This window comes from Strix aluco, chromosome 5 (genome assembly GCF_031877795.1).
Source record: "Strix aluco isolate bStrAlu1 chromosome 5, bStrAlu1.hap1, whole genome shotgun sequence".
In the NCBI taxonomy this organism is placed as follows: domain Eukaryota; kingdom Metazoa; phylum Chordata; class Aves; order Strigiformes; family Strigidae; genus Strix; species Strix aluco.
Window position 1 is genome coordinate 11,347,642 of NC_133935.1, and position 15,390 is coordinate 11,363,031.

General features: G+C 36.0%; 1 protein-coding gene across 1 annotated transcript in view; it reads right to left on the reverse strand.

The window, feature by feature from the left end:
- Positions 1 to 15,390, reverse strand: part of PARPBP (PARP1 binding protein) — a 53,762-nt gene that overhangs the window by 14,499 nt on the left and 23,873 nt on the right. The window contains exons 8-9 of the mRNA XM_074825936.1: positions 7,020 to 7,203; positions 1,505 to 1,683 (exon numbers count right to left, since the gene is read on the reverse strand). Of these exons, the coding sequence (XP_074682037.1) occupies positions 1,505 to 1,683; positions 7,020 to 7,203 (363 nt within the window). The remainder of the gene's footprint in view (positions 1 to 1,504; positions 1,684 to 7,019; positions 7,204 to 15,390) is intronic.

Here is a 15,390-nt window from a genome sequence, read left to right on the forward strand (position 1 = left end):
AACCTAAATCCGATTAAGCTCCTTTTCATTCTGATAAAAATGCAACCACAGTGAGGTTTATTAAATTAATGAAACAATTTAAAAAGTAATGTGGATCAATTTTCCTGAATCTGAAGTAATGGAAAAATAGGAGACTGAAATCAGGATTATTTTAAGCTTGTTACATAATGAAATAGAAATGTATAGCTACTGCTATCCACAGATATTTGAGAGGTGAAAGAAATATTCCATGATATGTTGTTACAGGCTGCCTTTTAGATTAAAAATTATTACAGGTTTATTTAGAATTCCTATTAGTGCAACTAATTTTTAAAAGTTTTATTAGAATGTGCTTATTCCTTTGGTTTCATAGGAGGTCGAATGATAAACCTAATGGAACCCTTAAATTCTTCGACTTTTAGGATCCTCCATCTTCCAGTTTATCACTGTTTTTCTCTTCCCTTGCTGCTATTCTCACAGCCTTGCACTTGCACATTTAGATAGTGTTGTTATGGTGGGCTCTCATGGGAAACAACTGCCACCAGCATAAGAAACATCCCCTTCTTCCCCACTCTTCCTACTCTTTTCACTGTAGCTCTTCTTTTCTGTTAGGGACCTCAAAAATCTGCATGCACAGAGCTTAATAAGCAAGAGAGCATGCAGTCCCTGCCCTGATGAACAAATGCTCCAATCAATGCTAAAGGCACCAAAAGCAGGGACAACCAATAAGGGGTTTGAGCAGGTTCTTATGAAGACAGTATTATCTGTCTGGGAAAAGCACTATTGGGGAACTAACCACTGTACTTTAGAGGATGCTTGTCTGGGAACCCTGCCTGCTTTACTACCCAGCTGGCCACCAGGGAGAATTTTCTCTCACCTGTCCTCTTCCTCCTCTTTTGATTTTATTCTTCCCCAAAAGCAACTTTCACCATTAGAGTCAATGTATACCATCAACTACAGACCCCACTAATAAATCTTCATGCATATTAAATTGTTTCAACATCCTTTGTGCAATACTATCCTGACTGGTATATCATGATGTGAAAAACTATTTAACTATTTAAAACCGTCTCCACAAAATAATTACTATGTAGGAAGAAAACAGGATAATCCATAAATTGCTTGTGTCATTGCTAGACAAAGGAGACATCTTCAAATTGAATAGTAATATAATTAGCTACTGAACAGACAGTATTTGAACTTAGGAGTTCAAACTCAACTTGAGGTGAGTATTTGGAAGGTTTTTTGCAAAGGATATTCCTTCACGGGTTTTGTGCAGCTCAAAAAGTTCATATTACAGAAGTATCTTGAAGATACAGAAAATGAAAATAAGGAGGTAGAATACTTCTGAGAACCTGAGACTGTTCTAAGAATGCTTTCCCTTTACACCTAACCTCATAACAGACTGCACTGTGGTCATTTGCTCTGTTTAAGTAATATCAACGCTTTGTTAGCCACTCAGTATAAGATCTTTAAAAACAAACCAACCAACCCAACACAAACACAAAAACCTTCTAGTACTCACCTGAAGAGTGTCAAAACAGAGGTGATTCCAAACAAATTTAAGCTTTCATCATCATATAATAGCTCCACTTTGTTCTGGGTAGGAGGATTGACAGCTTCTTCATCCAGAAGAACTAGTAAGACCTTTACAGTATCTCTGCCACAATACACAGTACCATGATTTATGGAATGTAATTTTGGCTGAAAGTAAATAAAATCAAAAGGAACATACAACAGGAAAGGTCAACAAGCCAGACCAATAGCTCACCTGCAAAAGCAACCCATACCAGCACAAGGAGTGAGAATCCCTCCTTCCCTTTCTCAGTAAGCATTTATGGGGAACCTGCCCATGGGAAAGTTTCTTCCTCATCCCAAGCAATTAGTAGAGTTTAGATCACTGCCAGCTGGAGGTGTACACTGATGAGCAAGTCACACAGATAAATATGCAAATCTGTGATGAAACCATGCAGCAGAAATTAACATATTATTTTCTCACAACCAATTTGAGAGCTATGGGGTACACAAACACATTCTGGTGAAGTCCAACTCCTCTGACTAACTGAATCTGCTAAAGCAGTTGGTTAAAACTGAGATTTCCATCAAGATTTGACAACAGAGGTACTTGGCACAATCTCTTGTTGTTTGGAACAGGATGAATTCCTCACAATTTTCCACAAGAATAAAGAATTCCTTAAAGAAAATAATAATCCACATCTGGAAGTGCTCAATGTTACAGTCAACAGTACAGATGTAGAACTCCATAGCCACTATGGGACTGCAAGAATTGCAAGTTTGCTATATTTTTCTTTAAAAGTACTAGGAGTTCCATAGATAAATTTAGTGCTTATATACAGTAGTAGATTTTTAAAACTATAGACTTTCTTATTTACCAATACACACAAACATTAAACAGCCTGACTTTGTTCAGGACAGGACAAGCAATGAACTGCATTTATCTAATCAGTTAACTGCTTTTAAATACAGTCTTGAAAAGATCAAATTCTTTTTCTCTCTCTATTTGATTACATCAATTAGTGTATGTAGCTTTCAAGAAACCATAGCAACACATGTCAGTCAGTTACTATAAGTTATAATCAATAGCTAGAAATAGCAATTACAGAAATGGTTGTTACTTGGCTTTACAGAATTGGCCTATTTCAGTACCGTTTAATTTCCTCAAAATTTATTCTGAACCTCTTCAGTCATTACATCACCATCATAGATTTTTATAAAATGTCATGTGTGTCACGGTAAATTTGTCTTAATGAGAAGTACAAATTTGGCATCATCTCGACTGATTATATACAAAGGAAAAAAAATAATCTTTAGAATATAACAACCTCCTAACTGCCAAAAGATGACCTTCAGAAATCTCATGCACCTCAACAGTGACTTGATATACTAACCATGGACTAAAATCTTGTTGTCCAAGGCACAGTAAGAACTTTAGGCAAGACAACAATCCCTGCCATAAAAAAATCTTGTTTATTAGTAAGCTTAAAATCATAATTCAAATTATTTTTTCAAGAAAATAGTTGATCAGTCTTTCAAGAGTAGTGACCATTAGCTACTCCAGACTATTCTGGTTAGTTCCAGGAACACCAGCCAGATTCCATTTACAGTAGTAATTTTCTCAGGAAGAAATTAATCATAATTCCTATTAGTCACTCGTGCAGGCTTCAACACAAAGTAGTACTTCCTTCTGCATAAAGTAATAAATTTTCCTGGAGCTCTAAATTCTTATAAAACAGGTATTTGCAGGAAAACTGAGCAATGATGGAAGAAAACTGCCACTGCCAGGAGAAAGACAAATATTTTTCTAACCAAGTAACTCTTTTCAGGTACATTTTATGAGGAAGCAGCCTTCCCAGGAGCTAGTGGAGCCATTATTTTCAGTTCTATAGTTAAGATAATATAAGTTTGCACTCAGAGAAATTATTCAGTCTCTTACATATGAAAAAACATAACATCATATCAAAACAAGAACTATTCTGAATATAGAACAATTTTTCGGAAAAATAACAGCATCAGGGTTTGGGGGTTTCTTTATAAAGTAAAAAACAACACACAATAAAAAAAAACCAAGCTATATGTGAAACTCAGCACAGAGCATTAATCTTTGCTCTCCTGAGATCTTAATGGAACAATACGGATGCTCAAAGTTTTTTTATACAGCTCAAATTCATTTGGAAAACTTAGGGGGTTTTTTTGGCTTTGTTTGTTTTGTTTCTTAATTAGCCATGGTAACCTATCCCTCTGTATGCTTAGTAAAATGCTTAGGAAAATGTTCCTCCACATCAAGCTCCACTAAAATACACAATTCAATATCAGTAACTTTTGTCTAAGCTCCCTCGACTCTGTGAATCACATTTTTAAGAACTATCATTAAAATATACATTCATCACACAATCATCACAAATTCCATTTACATCAACAAAAAATTCCCCACACCAAAATCAAAATAGCGTCATCACAACACCAACAAAGGCAGGCAATTTACACACAGTCCACCTCTTGTCCCTTCACCACAATTACAAAAACAAAAATTCCCCATACTTATTCCACTCTGTAGCAATGTTCAGTCCACATTTTGCCCGTTACCTCCCAGTTACTGTCCTTATCTCTAATTCCTCAGACCCCAGAAAGCACTGTCATGGGTTGACCTTGGCTACCTGCCAGATGCCCACCAAGCTGCTCTATCACTCCCCCTCCTCAACAGAGCAGGGACAGAAAATAGGATGAAAAGCTCATGGGGTTGAGATGAGGACAGGGAGTTCACTTAATTACCATCATGGGCAAGACAGACTTGAAGGAAATGAATGTAATTCATTGCCAGTTAAGCAGAATAGGAACCCTCCCTTCTTCCCAGACTCAACTTCACTCCCTACTCTTCTACCTCCTTTCACCAAGCGACACATGGGGATCGGGAATGACCGTTGTGGTTAGTTCCTAACGTTTTGTCTCTGCTGCTCCTTCTTCCTCACGCTCTTCCCCTGCTCCTGTGTGGGGTGCCTCCCATGGGGTACAGTCCTTCACAAACTTCTCCAGTGTGGGTCCTTCCCACAGGCTCCAATTCTTCATGCACCGCTTCAGCATGGGTCCTTTCCCCACGGTGCAATCCTTCAGGAACAGACTGCTCCAGCATGGGTCCCCCATTAGGTCACAGGTGCTGCCAGAAGATCTGTTTCTGCGTGGGCTCCTCTCCATGGGCTACAGTTTCTATCAGGAATCTGCTCCAGTGTGGGCTCTCCACAGGGTCACAGCTTCCTTCAGGGCACATCCACCTGCTCTGGCATGGGGTTCCCTCCACAGGCTGCAGGGTGGATATCTGCTCCACTGTGGATCTCCACGGGCTGCAGAGGGACAACCTGCATCACCATGGTCTTCATCACAGGTGACAGGGGAATCTCTGCTCCAGTGCCTGGAGCACCTCCTCCCTCTCCTTCAGCTGAGCTTTGTGTCTGCAAAGTTGTTTCTCTCATGTATTCTCACTCCTCTCCTAATTGCTGTTGTGCAGCATTTTTTTACCCCTTCTTAAAACAGAGGTGCTACAACCATAGCTGATTGGCTCAGCTTTGGCCAGCAGTGGGTCTTCTCTGATCCGTCTGGAAGGGGCTCTGTCCTGCACGGGGGCAGCTTCTGGTATCTTTTCACAAACCCACCCCTGCAGCCCTCACCGCTACCAAAACCTTGCCACATAAGCCCAATACAGCACTAGATTTGTCAAGCCGAGTGGCACTTTGGTCGCATCCAGACCAGTGTCATTTCTGATGGCTCTCAGTTACATCCATCCTGTGGTGAGTATGGATATAGCGTAGTAAGTATGGTGAAAAGGATTAGCTTAAAGCCCATCATCCTCTGCTATGTACTGAAGTTTCCTCACTGAGAAGAACTATAGTAGAATCTGCCCATGCACGGGTAGATGGGATGTTCCAGCAATCAATTAACTTAAACTCAAGAATTGGCAAAAACTTCAACAAAGAACCACAGACTCATAGTAATATAATCAAGTTCATAAGCTGCCTTCAGGTGTCTATTGCGAGAAAAATATTAACTTCACATTGCTCTCAATGGGATCAAGTATTTAACGACATTTCCTAACAACATCAGGATAGAATCAGTTCTGCTATCTTCTGCCTCAACAAGGATACTGGTAAACATTCCTACAGAGACATTAGACTATGAACTTGACCTATGAAAAACAATAAGAAACATGAACCATTTTGGAAAAGCAATTTTTTGGTGAATTTATTTCAAGAATGAAGTTTTATTAAAATAGTTTTACCTGGCTTGCAATGATTTAAATTTTTAAAAATTCTGTCAGTAATACAAGTAGCTAAATAAAGACAGAACTGATAACGGTGATCAATTTTTCAGAGGGGAAGGAGAAAGAAATAGGATATGAAAGGAAAACAGGGAAATACAGTGATGAAAGATTCTAGGGAAACAGGAAAATGAGGATGAAATATATACTCCAACTGCTCAGTGGAAACACACATTTAAACCAGTTTAACTAGCCACTAGGGTCTGGCTGGTTTTAGCTCTCAGAATAAAAAAGACGCATATTGGAAATCTGATTAAATTTTTTTTTAAAATCTTATGTTACCATGGGGTAATTCCAGTGATTTCATAAAACAAAGCATTCTAACAATGTACACACATTCAAAGTGTCTATAAGTTTTAAAAAGGTTGCTAGACAAAAATACATTACATTAGATATTTTATATATCAATAAATACAACAATGTAAAATAAAATAATTAAAGCTGGTTGATATTTTCATTGCAAAAAGGATCATAATATAAACCTGAGTAGATTCAAAGTACAGAAACCACAAATAAATAGCTTGTATTCTGCCTCTCCACACATGACTTAAAGAACTTTAAATATTCTGATTCCTTCCATGAAACTAAAATCATTAATAGTTTCATTAGTGTCTTGAAACACTAAAAGAGAAAAAAAATTACATATTGATTGTTTGGGGTTTTATTTTTATTCCCCTCCCACTTCACATTTCATCATGTTTTGGACTTCCTTCATATTTAACATTATTTTGAATGCTTTACCCTTAAAAATACTTGATGCTGAGTTAATTAAAACCTATGTATTTTAATAAAAATTACTAATGCATGTTCTCAAATCTTTATTCCACTTTCATGAGTTTTTTTGTTTGGAAATTTGTTATAGCTCCACTGCCTTGAAATTAGTGGCAAACCTGACAGTTATAAGTATCTACATCTTTAATAACTGCATGAACAAATTAAGCTCTTAAGACTATTTTATTTACAATTTTGAGGTAAGAAATTTAGTTTAAGTAAATCAGCTTTTTGAAATCCACACTGTAATCGTCAAGTACAACTCTTTCAATAAGTTTAAAGCCACAGCGTAGAGGAAATGACACTGCGCCTCTGTACTGTTAGGAAAAGATAATACTCTAATATAAAGTCCTTTAAAAAATAAAAAAGAAACAAAACAGGTAAAAGACATTTGCTTTCCTGTAGAGCTAAATAGTAAAAAGAACAAAAGAAGTCCCATTACCCGTGCTGGACTGACTCCAGTAGTGCTAGCAGTCAAGACTTCATGTTGTGAATCGATAATATTTTTAATCTTCAAATCCAAGTCTTGTACAGCTTCCTCTACTGCCTGACAGAAAGGATCCCCATTGCTTAGGCCTTTTATCAAATGCATCTTCACTGTTGACAGAATTCGCCCCCCTGCAATTCTGAAAATAGGCACAGGGTCATCTCCACATTAATCTTGGCAGCACTTTAGTATACCTATTAGTGTTGAACATAGTCAGTCTTCACAGTTAATCAAAACTCTTCAGAGAACAGCTTTGATCTTTTAAATCAAACAGCAGTGTAGAAGTATTATCCAACATAATAGTTTCTTAAAAAAAAAAAAAGATTATAAGGAAAGGTAATGAATTCAGCATTTAGTAATACTCTGAGCTGCAACACAAAACTAACTTCTCCATAAAAGTTCAAAGAAAAGTACTTTCTTTAAACCTACTGTTTTGCTCATAAGCTGTTAAGTGTAAACAAAATGTTTCACTGAAACATGCATTCCAATTTAACAGCCTATTACATTTTTGAGTCTTTTGTGCTTCATGAAAGTGCTTCAAAATATCAATCTGCTTTCAATGTTTATTTAAATAGATAGTAATTAGACTAGATTAATATCACTGTTTGCCATAAAGGCACACACTAATAATCTCTTTTTTCATCAGCTAGAAAAAATGCCTACAGAAAAGAACTTAGTAGTTTAATTATGAAATGTCCATGCAGTTTGACATCAAAAAAATAAATAATTGAATCTGATTGATATAGGGGCTTTATTTTAACTCTTCTTACAGAAGGATAAGAAGGTATTTCTGAGTGTGCCTAACCTATGTTTAGACCATTAATATTAATTTTTGGTCCTGTACTTTGAACCATCCACATTGCATGTATGATAGACTACTTTTGGGATCACTTTTGGGTTAGAACTACCAGGTCTCTCCCTAGTGAAACTCTCGAGTAATTAGCAGTTTACAGTTGTACAGATGATGCTCCAATAGGCAATATTGAGAGAACTACACCATGGCTTGCTCCCTCAGACTTGCACGTATTCTATAAAAACGGAAAAATAACAGGCTGCCAGGTAGACAGCATTATCCTAAGTAAAGAAATATAAAAAAATCAATTCCTGAAGAATCACAAGAAAAACAAAAGATCTTGTGTCCAAAAAATGGCTACAAGGACTGAGGCTCTTGTGACACTGCACCTGATTTACCCAGACCTGATGAATAAAAAGAAGCAGTTACAATTCCAAGAATTGTAAATATGAAGAAGCAGTTGTGAATAAGAAGAAACAGTTACAATTCCAAGAATTCCACTGGCCATTTATAAGTGCATCTTTCCATTCAGGAGTTGAAAGTGCTGCTTAAAATGCTGCTTAAAATTAATAAAATAAAATAACTTAAAGCTTATAACGAGAGTGAGCATAGTCCCATCACAAGAATGGAAAATCCAAGTGTTAGGAGTGAATTGTTCATTTTGCAATTGTAATATGTGGTGAGTAGGTGCAAAAGCCATATGGAGGTATGAAGGTAGGAATCACTAGTCATGAGGCACTACTATGAACGATGACTATGAACCAGGTTAAGTAAATTAGCTAGGGGATCACGATCTTATCGGAGATGACCAAAAACTATATTGGACAGCAAATGTGTCACGACTACTTTAATGATGATTTAATGAACAACAGAATAAACCTCTTGAGTTAAAAGCTTAATAATTTTGTCCAGTACCTACACAAAACACTAAGTGAAAGACTGTATTTTTTACCATTGCTCAAGTTTGGGCAAATAAAAAAAAACATTGCAAGAACCACTCAGCTCTCCTACATCATAATGCATCTCTTCTCAAAAGCTTTTTGAAGCTGCATGCTGTTTGGAAACTTTATCATCAATTCTCCAGTCTTCTCAGAACATGAACCCATCATCCAGACTGACAAACTTGATTACAATCAAGATTCCCCTCACCCCAACAAGCAATCATTTATCTTCTGTTTAACATCACATATATATAAGGACTTCATTATTTCCCCATGACATTTTGTCTTTGATTTCATTCTCTTTCTGCTTATTTTCCTCAACTTTTTCAGAGTGTGATAGTCTATATTTTATTTTTAGCTCTAATTTATAGGATTTTTTAAATTGATTCCCTCCCCTTTTATGTTTTCACATACAGAGTTATTTTCACCTTTGAATACCAGCTGATAACACATGTAAGAATAAAGGAAGAAATAAAATCATAACATGAAGCACAAAGAACCCATTCTTTAAAAAAACTGATTCGCAGGAAAAATAGGTAGAACTATGTTCAGAAAATACCCTGAACTGAAATTGGAGATTGAGACAGCACTCAGGAGAAGTATCATAATCATTTTCTCTGTTCTTACAAGGCATGTATTTATTGCCAGTGTTGGAAACAAGATCCTGTGCTTGTGGACCCTTCTTTTGAATTTGTACAATCACATTTCATATCCTTAAAGTAAGGTACATTCTCTGTGGTAACAGTAGTGACTCAAAAAATTAAATGAAGACAAGCAAAAAAAACCCAGGCTTCCAGTCTCCATGGTTTTGACAAAAAATTTCATGAAGCTAGATATGCTTGCGATGCTGAGTTCAGTTATGAGACTGATTTGCTGTCAAATTAATTTTTTTCTAATTTTTATGAAGCCTAAGTATAATGTCAGGCAAAAGCAACAAAAGCAATTCTGTTCATTCTGAACTCCTACTCTAAGAATTCTTCCTTTGCAGTCAATCTGCTTCATGATCTATTAAAATAATCCATCTTCCCTTTCCAATTAACCTACAGTTTCTTTTCCCAGACTTAAAGAAACACTAGCCACTTTCCTGCAACATCTAATAATTGCATAGGAAGGCCAACCCTAAAAACCAGTAGCCTGTTAAATCTTGCCTTTAACAGCACAATTGTTAACGTTTTACTTTTTTTGTTGTTTTTCCTAAGAGTTAGATTTATAGTCCAAATCAAAGCAGAAATGCATCATGTTGAGTGTAACCTAACATCAGTCTATCTAGCTCAGACACCAATAGTTTTGACTTAACTATACCATGGACTGTACAAAATGACTTCATATTTATTCATACACCCTGAACTCTTGAGCTGCTATTTGCACTTATGGTAGAATTTTTAGACACATCTATGATGCTGCAAATCACAGCTCTGCAAAAAATCCAAAGTAATGGCAATGGCTTTATTCCTCCAGGTGACGTAGCCAAGAGTGAGATGTTTTTCAACTTCCTCTATGCTCCTGCCTACTTACCCTAAAGGATACCTTGCAAATTGAAAGAGGTATATTTTATTATTATTAAATTCTGAAGATGAATTTTAGAATTCTAGTTGTGAGAACCTCCACCAACAGAAACTCTGTGTGTTTACATTCATATAAAATATAAAACAAGTGGGCAGACCTAGGTAAGAATAGAAACTGAATCAGAGGAAAACTAGCTTGTTAACATTGTTTCCTGTTAAAATACATGGAAGGAGTTGGGCCAGAGACCTTGCTGTTTTGGCTTACAAGAACAAGACTCCCATAAATAACTTAGAAAACCTGAAGCTAACTTGAAACTTTTTTTTTGGCTTTTTTTTCAGGTCAAAACCAAAAATTTCCACACAATTCTCAGCTTTAATTTTTATAGATTAAAGATTATTCAATTCACAATAGATTTGCAGGCTTAATTAAACAGAAAAACTTGCGCTTTGCAGAAATTTAAGCACAATGTATGCACTTAGCCAAAAGAAAAGTCACCATGTGAAGTCTCTGCACACAGGTCAACAACCATCTAGATCTTAGAAAGGATAGATTTTTTAAAAAAAGATGCTGGTGTACCTCTGCTCCAATAACCACAACTCAGTCTAACCACAAGAGAATGAAAAGTTCAAGGGAAAAAAAAAAAAAGCCAGTGCAAGTTGTCAAGAGGTAAGAAGAGAGCACTGCCGAAGAAAAGTTGTCTCAGAGATGCATACAGGAACTGTAGCCAAGTCTCCTGATGCTTGTTGCCAAACTACTTTATTCCTCTCAGCCCTAAACTGACACTTTCCAAAATAATACCCTGAAATGAAAAAAGCATTGTATTAAATGAGTAGTATCTATTCCATAAATACTGCGCTGAACCTAGAACTCCAAGACAAACAAGCAGGTGAAGGGATTGACTGAAGTTGTCTTTGAAAGCCAGGTTCAGTCCTTTCTGTCTACAGATATCTTGAGCTTATCTACATCATTATAATTTCCACACATTTTACATATATATACATGTATGTATGCTGGAAGAAAAAGTATTATTATACATATAGCATTGGGCATCACAGTTAATTAAGATAATCATGCCCTTAATTTAAATGCTATGCTCTCTATGTGACTTGAATACCTTGTAGCTTGTTACTGAGGAAAAAAAACTGTGATAAAAACATTTTCTATGTTTATGTTTTGCCTCTACTACCCAATGCCAGCTAAGGATCTTCGCTATTAGAAGTAAAGTTCATTTAATCTCTTTTTCTCCCCATATTCCTCCTCCTTTTCCAGGAAAGGGTTCCAGTCCCCCATAAGATATACACAGTACTAACTGGAGCAAAGAAAAGGAAAAGTTTATTCATACTTCAACTAGAATTTATATAAACAGGCCAAGACATAAAATGCTGATCTAATGTGTGTGGATTAGTACTGAAACACTGTTCCCTAGCTTATGTGATTTTACACCAGGATATGATATAACAAAATAAGTTATGTTGTGAGGTTTGTTTTATTAGTCTTGAATATATCTATCAAATATTGAATCCACCTCATTGGTGCTATTCTATGAATATTTCAAAGCTTACTACAGAAAGCTCTTACTAACCATGTCTAGCAGTTTCAAAAAGTACAGTCAAGCCAGTCTCAGTAGGAAAGGCATTCTTTAATCTCTTTATATATGCCATCTAGAGCACAAATGGAGATGACTAGGGTTCTGTCCAATGTTTAGAGTCCCTTCTGTGGTAAAAAGAGTATCATCCTTTTCCCAGAAAAGACAATTCAAGAAATAACCATCTTGAAGATGAAGCTATAAATTCATTCAACAATATATATAATAGTTCTATTTGAAGCAAACAAATAAGTTACCTGAGCAACTTCAGATCCATTAGTAGGACTTCATTGTTAGTGAGATTTAAAAAGATTAACTAAAAGCATGAAGATAAGAGGAAAATGTGGTAAAAATGCAACTTGGGGATTTTGGGGTTTGTTTATTTGTGGGGTTTTTGGTTTTGATTTTTTGTTTTGTTTTTTACAAAAAGGAGACCCTATGGCACATTGTTCTGATCTTACTCTTTTACAGGTTTATATTATGCAGAAAATCAGTCAAACTTAAATGAGCTTTAAAATATCTGGCATTGTACTAGGAAAAAAAATATTTATTTGAACAGAATAAGGTTGAAAACTGTTATCCAGTTTCAGTTCTGAACAGCTAGAAGGGCAGCAAAGGTTTGTTTTGAATATGGAATTACATGGGCAAAGTTATCTGTCTTCAGATAATTTTTACAGCAGCAACAGTTAAGAATTTTAGTTCTTCTTAATTCTGAAAGAGGAACAAGAATCTTAATTGAATTCAAGAATTAATTTGATACATTAAACAAAGCAATGCCATTTGTCTAAGGCAATAGAGAACTGGAGAGACCGTTTCCCTTTCCGGTCAGGGTGCCTGCTAACAAGCTTTCTCTAATGTTTCATTCAGATCATAGACTGAAGACAAGAAATATTCTAGGGTGAAGTGCTTCAGTCTTGCATCCATGGTCTTTTAAGTTATACTGAAGAAGGACTATTATCAAATCCAATTACCAGTAAACATCTGTCAGTTACCACTATGACAGATGTTGTAAAATAGCAATTTTTTTTAAGTGTTAATAATATGATCTTCTGTTCAGTCACATGCAACAATATTTCTTTGTTCAAAAGGTATGAACTGAAAGAAGCCTCAACTAGAAAACCCACTGCCATCTTTAACTGTGATAGAAATAACAAAAGAAAATCTATCAGAGTAATTATAAATGCTAAAAAAACAACCCTTTTGAAACAACCACCTTCCACTGTCCAGCAGGGAATGTTCAGACACAAAAGCCTGGATCCAATGGCACAGTGGTGATCTTCCACTGAGTGAACTCAGCAAAGTCCAAATGTGACCATCAGGATGTCTGTCCAGTATTCCATAGTAAGTCCATAGCAGAAGAGACCTAAAACCAAACATGGTTTCCCTTCTTTGATGGCCTTTGATGGATATTCTTCATTTGCTTCATCAGCTGGAAAGGGTCCAACACTACCACCTTTCACTGCACAGTCTCAATTTACACTCTTATTTCCTACCCACAAAAGCCAGGCCTACCAGGTGGGTGGGTGATGGGAAAACATGTGAGCACACAATTAAAGACTAGTTAATGCATGCATCTCAGGCACCTGAACTAAGACTTCACTGGCAGCCTCTGTTTAGTTTAGACAATGTTCAGTTAACATATTTTTGTTTTTTAAATGAACAAGTTCCCAAACATTTTAGATCAACTGACAGAAGGAACGGCTTACCATCTTCAGCATGAAACAACAGTAAAAGAGGAGTAGACAGTTCAGGTAGGATTTATCTCACCTGTCTTGTAGCCAGATCAAAACAGATGTCTACATGAAGATAAAATGAATCACATGCTAAAAATGCCTTATCTGCATCAGTGCAAAGGGAGTTTAAAAAAAAATAGTACAATGTAAAACTCTACCTATTAAAAAGGCATTGTATAAATCATATCTTCTGTCACTGATAGCTTCTATTAAAAATATTCTCCAATCTTGTGCCTGCTTGAACCCTTTTGCCTTACATCATCTGTGTCCCAGTCCTATCTATTCCTACTTCATTTTCCTTATCAAGACATTTTTTCTTATGTTGAGGTAGCTAACTTACAAGAAACTGATTGCATGCCTCGTCAATTTTGTTCCTACTGAGATTATCACATAAACAAGCTCCTCTGCTTACCTAAAATCTAAATAACATCAGCAAGAGCCCTTCTTACAGAACTTGGGCCTTAGTGTGCAAAGTTAATATGATACAGAAGCACTTTTATTTATTTTCTGAAAATACATCTTTTGTGGAAAAGACTGAAGTATCATACAGAAGACAGGAGAAAAAAAAAAAAAAAGAGTTGAGGATATGGACACTATTCAAAACCTGATAAAAAGCAGAACATAATCCTGAAGCCTATTCCAAGGACAGAAAAGAATATACCAAAATTCTATTATGCTAAGGTCAACAGTTTCAGTCATTCATTTCAACTTCTCCGACAGGGGTGAAAAATAGATGACAAATATATCACTAATTTACATAGTGGGAACAAATGTCTTGAAACAGGTTAGAAACACCTAGGAATCATGGGGTGGGAGGAGATCACAGGCTTTTTCTTTGTAATGGATTTAGGAAACTTTTAGAACTGATAAGAACTGAACAGTTATCCAGTTTTTGAATTTAGAACTATATGAAGAGATTAGCAATCTACTTCTATTCTCAAACATAAAGAAGTAGGATGTCAACTAGAGTTTCAGCTACCTGAATAGAAGACTGGGACAAAATTTATCTGAGAAACAATACAAAATACAAATACTCTTAACAGAGCAGTAACTGTGCCTTTAAAGCAAACCCGATATTTTTTCTAATTGTGTTATATGCATAAATTTTAAAAAATTAGTGGCTTATGTTAATTTAAATTTCAAAATTCCAACAGAAAAATTGCATCAGTGAACTTATCTAGATTTCAAACATATATGCAAAGGAAAAAAGTAACTATATCAAAACACTCATACCACTCAAAAATTCCACCTCAAACAATGGACACATGCATTATTACTCTAATTTTTTAACCCATACAGAACTAAATATTAGGTGAAGACCCTACCTTGTACCCTTCAGAGTTCTGCAGTTTATTAGACCAACAATAAAATCACAGCAAAAAAGAATCCTGTTCCTAAGTATTTTTCCATGTTGCTGCTGCCTATTTGGCAGTATTGCCAAAAATTTCTGTCCTCTAGCTTGGTGGAAGAAACCACAGTGACTCTTCCTCAGAAAGTGCCATCATCTGAAAGATCTGGTACCTTCCCAAGAATTTACTGCAAAATCAAAGTTGGTGTTCTGTCAGTGTCTGATCTCACCAAGATTAATTTTGGATATTCTCCTCAAGTCCAGTGACAAAGCTACTATAAAACTAAACAAGTATTCTTCTCAGAGTAAGATTCTTCATGCCTTTGAAGCCATGTGCTTTCCAGGCTACAGATCCATTGTTCCACCATAACATAACCAACTTAATAGTTCCCTCTAGACATAATCACTTTCCTGCAATTT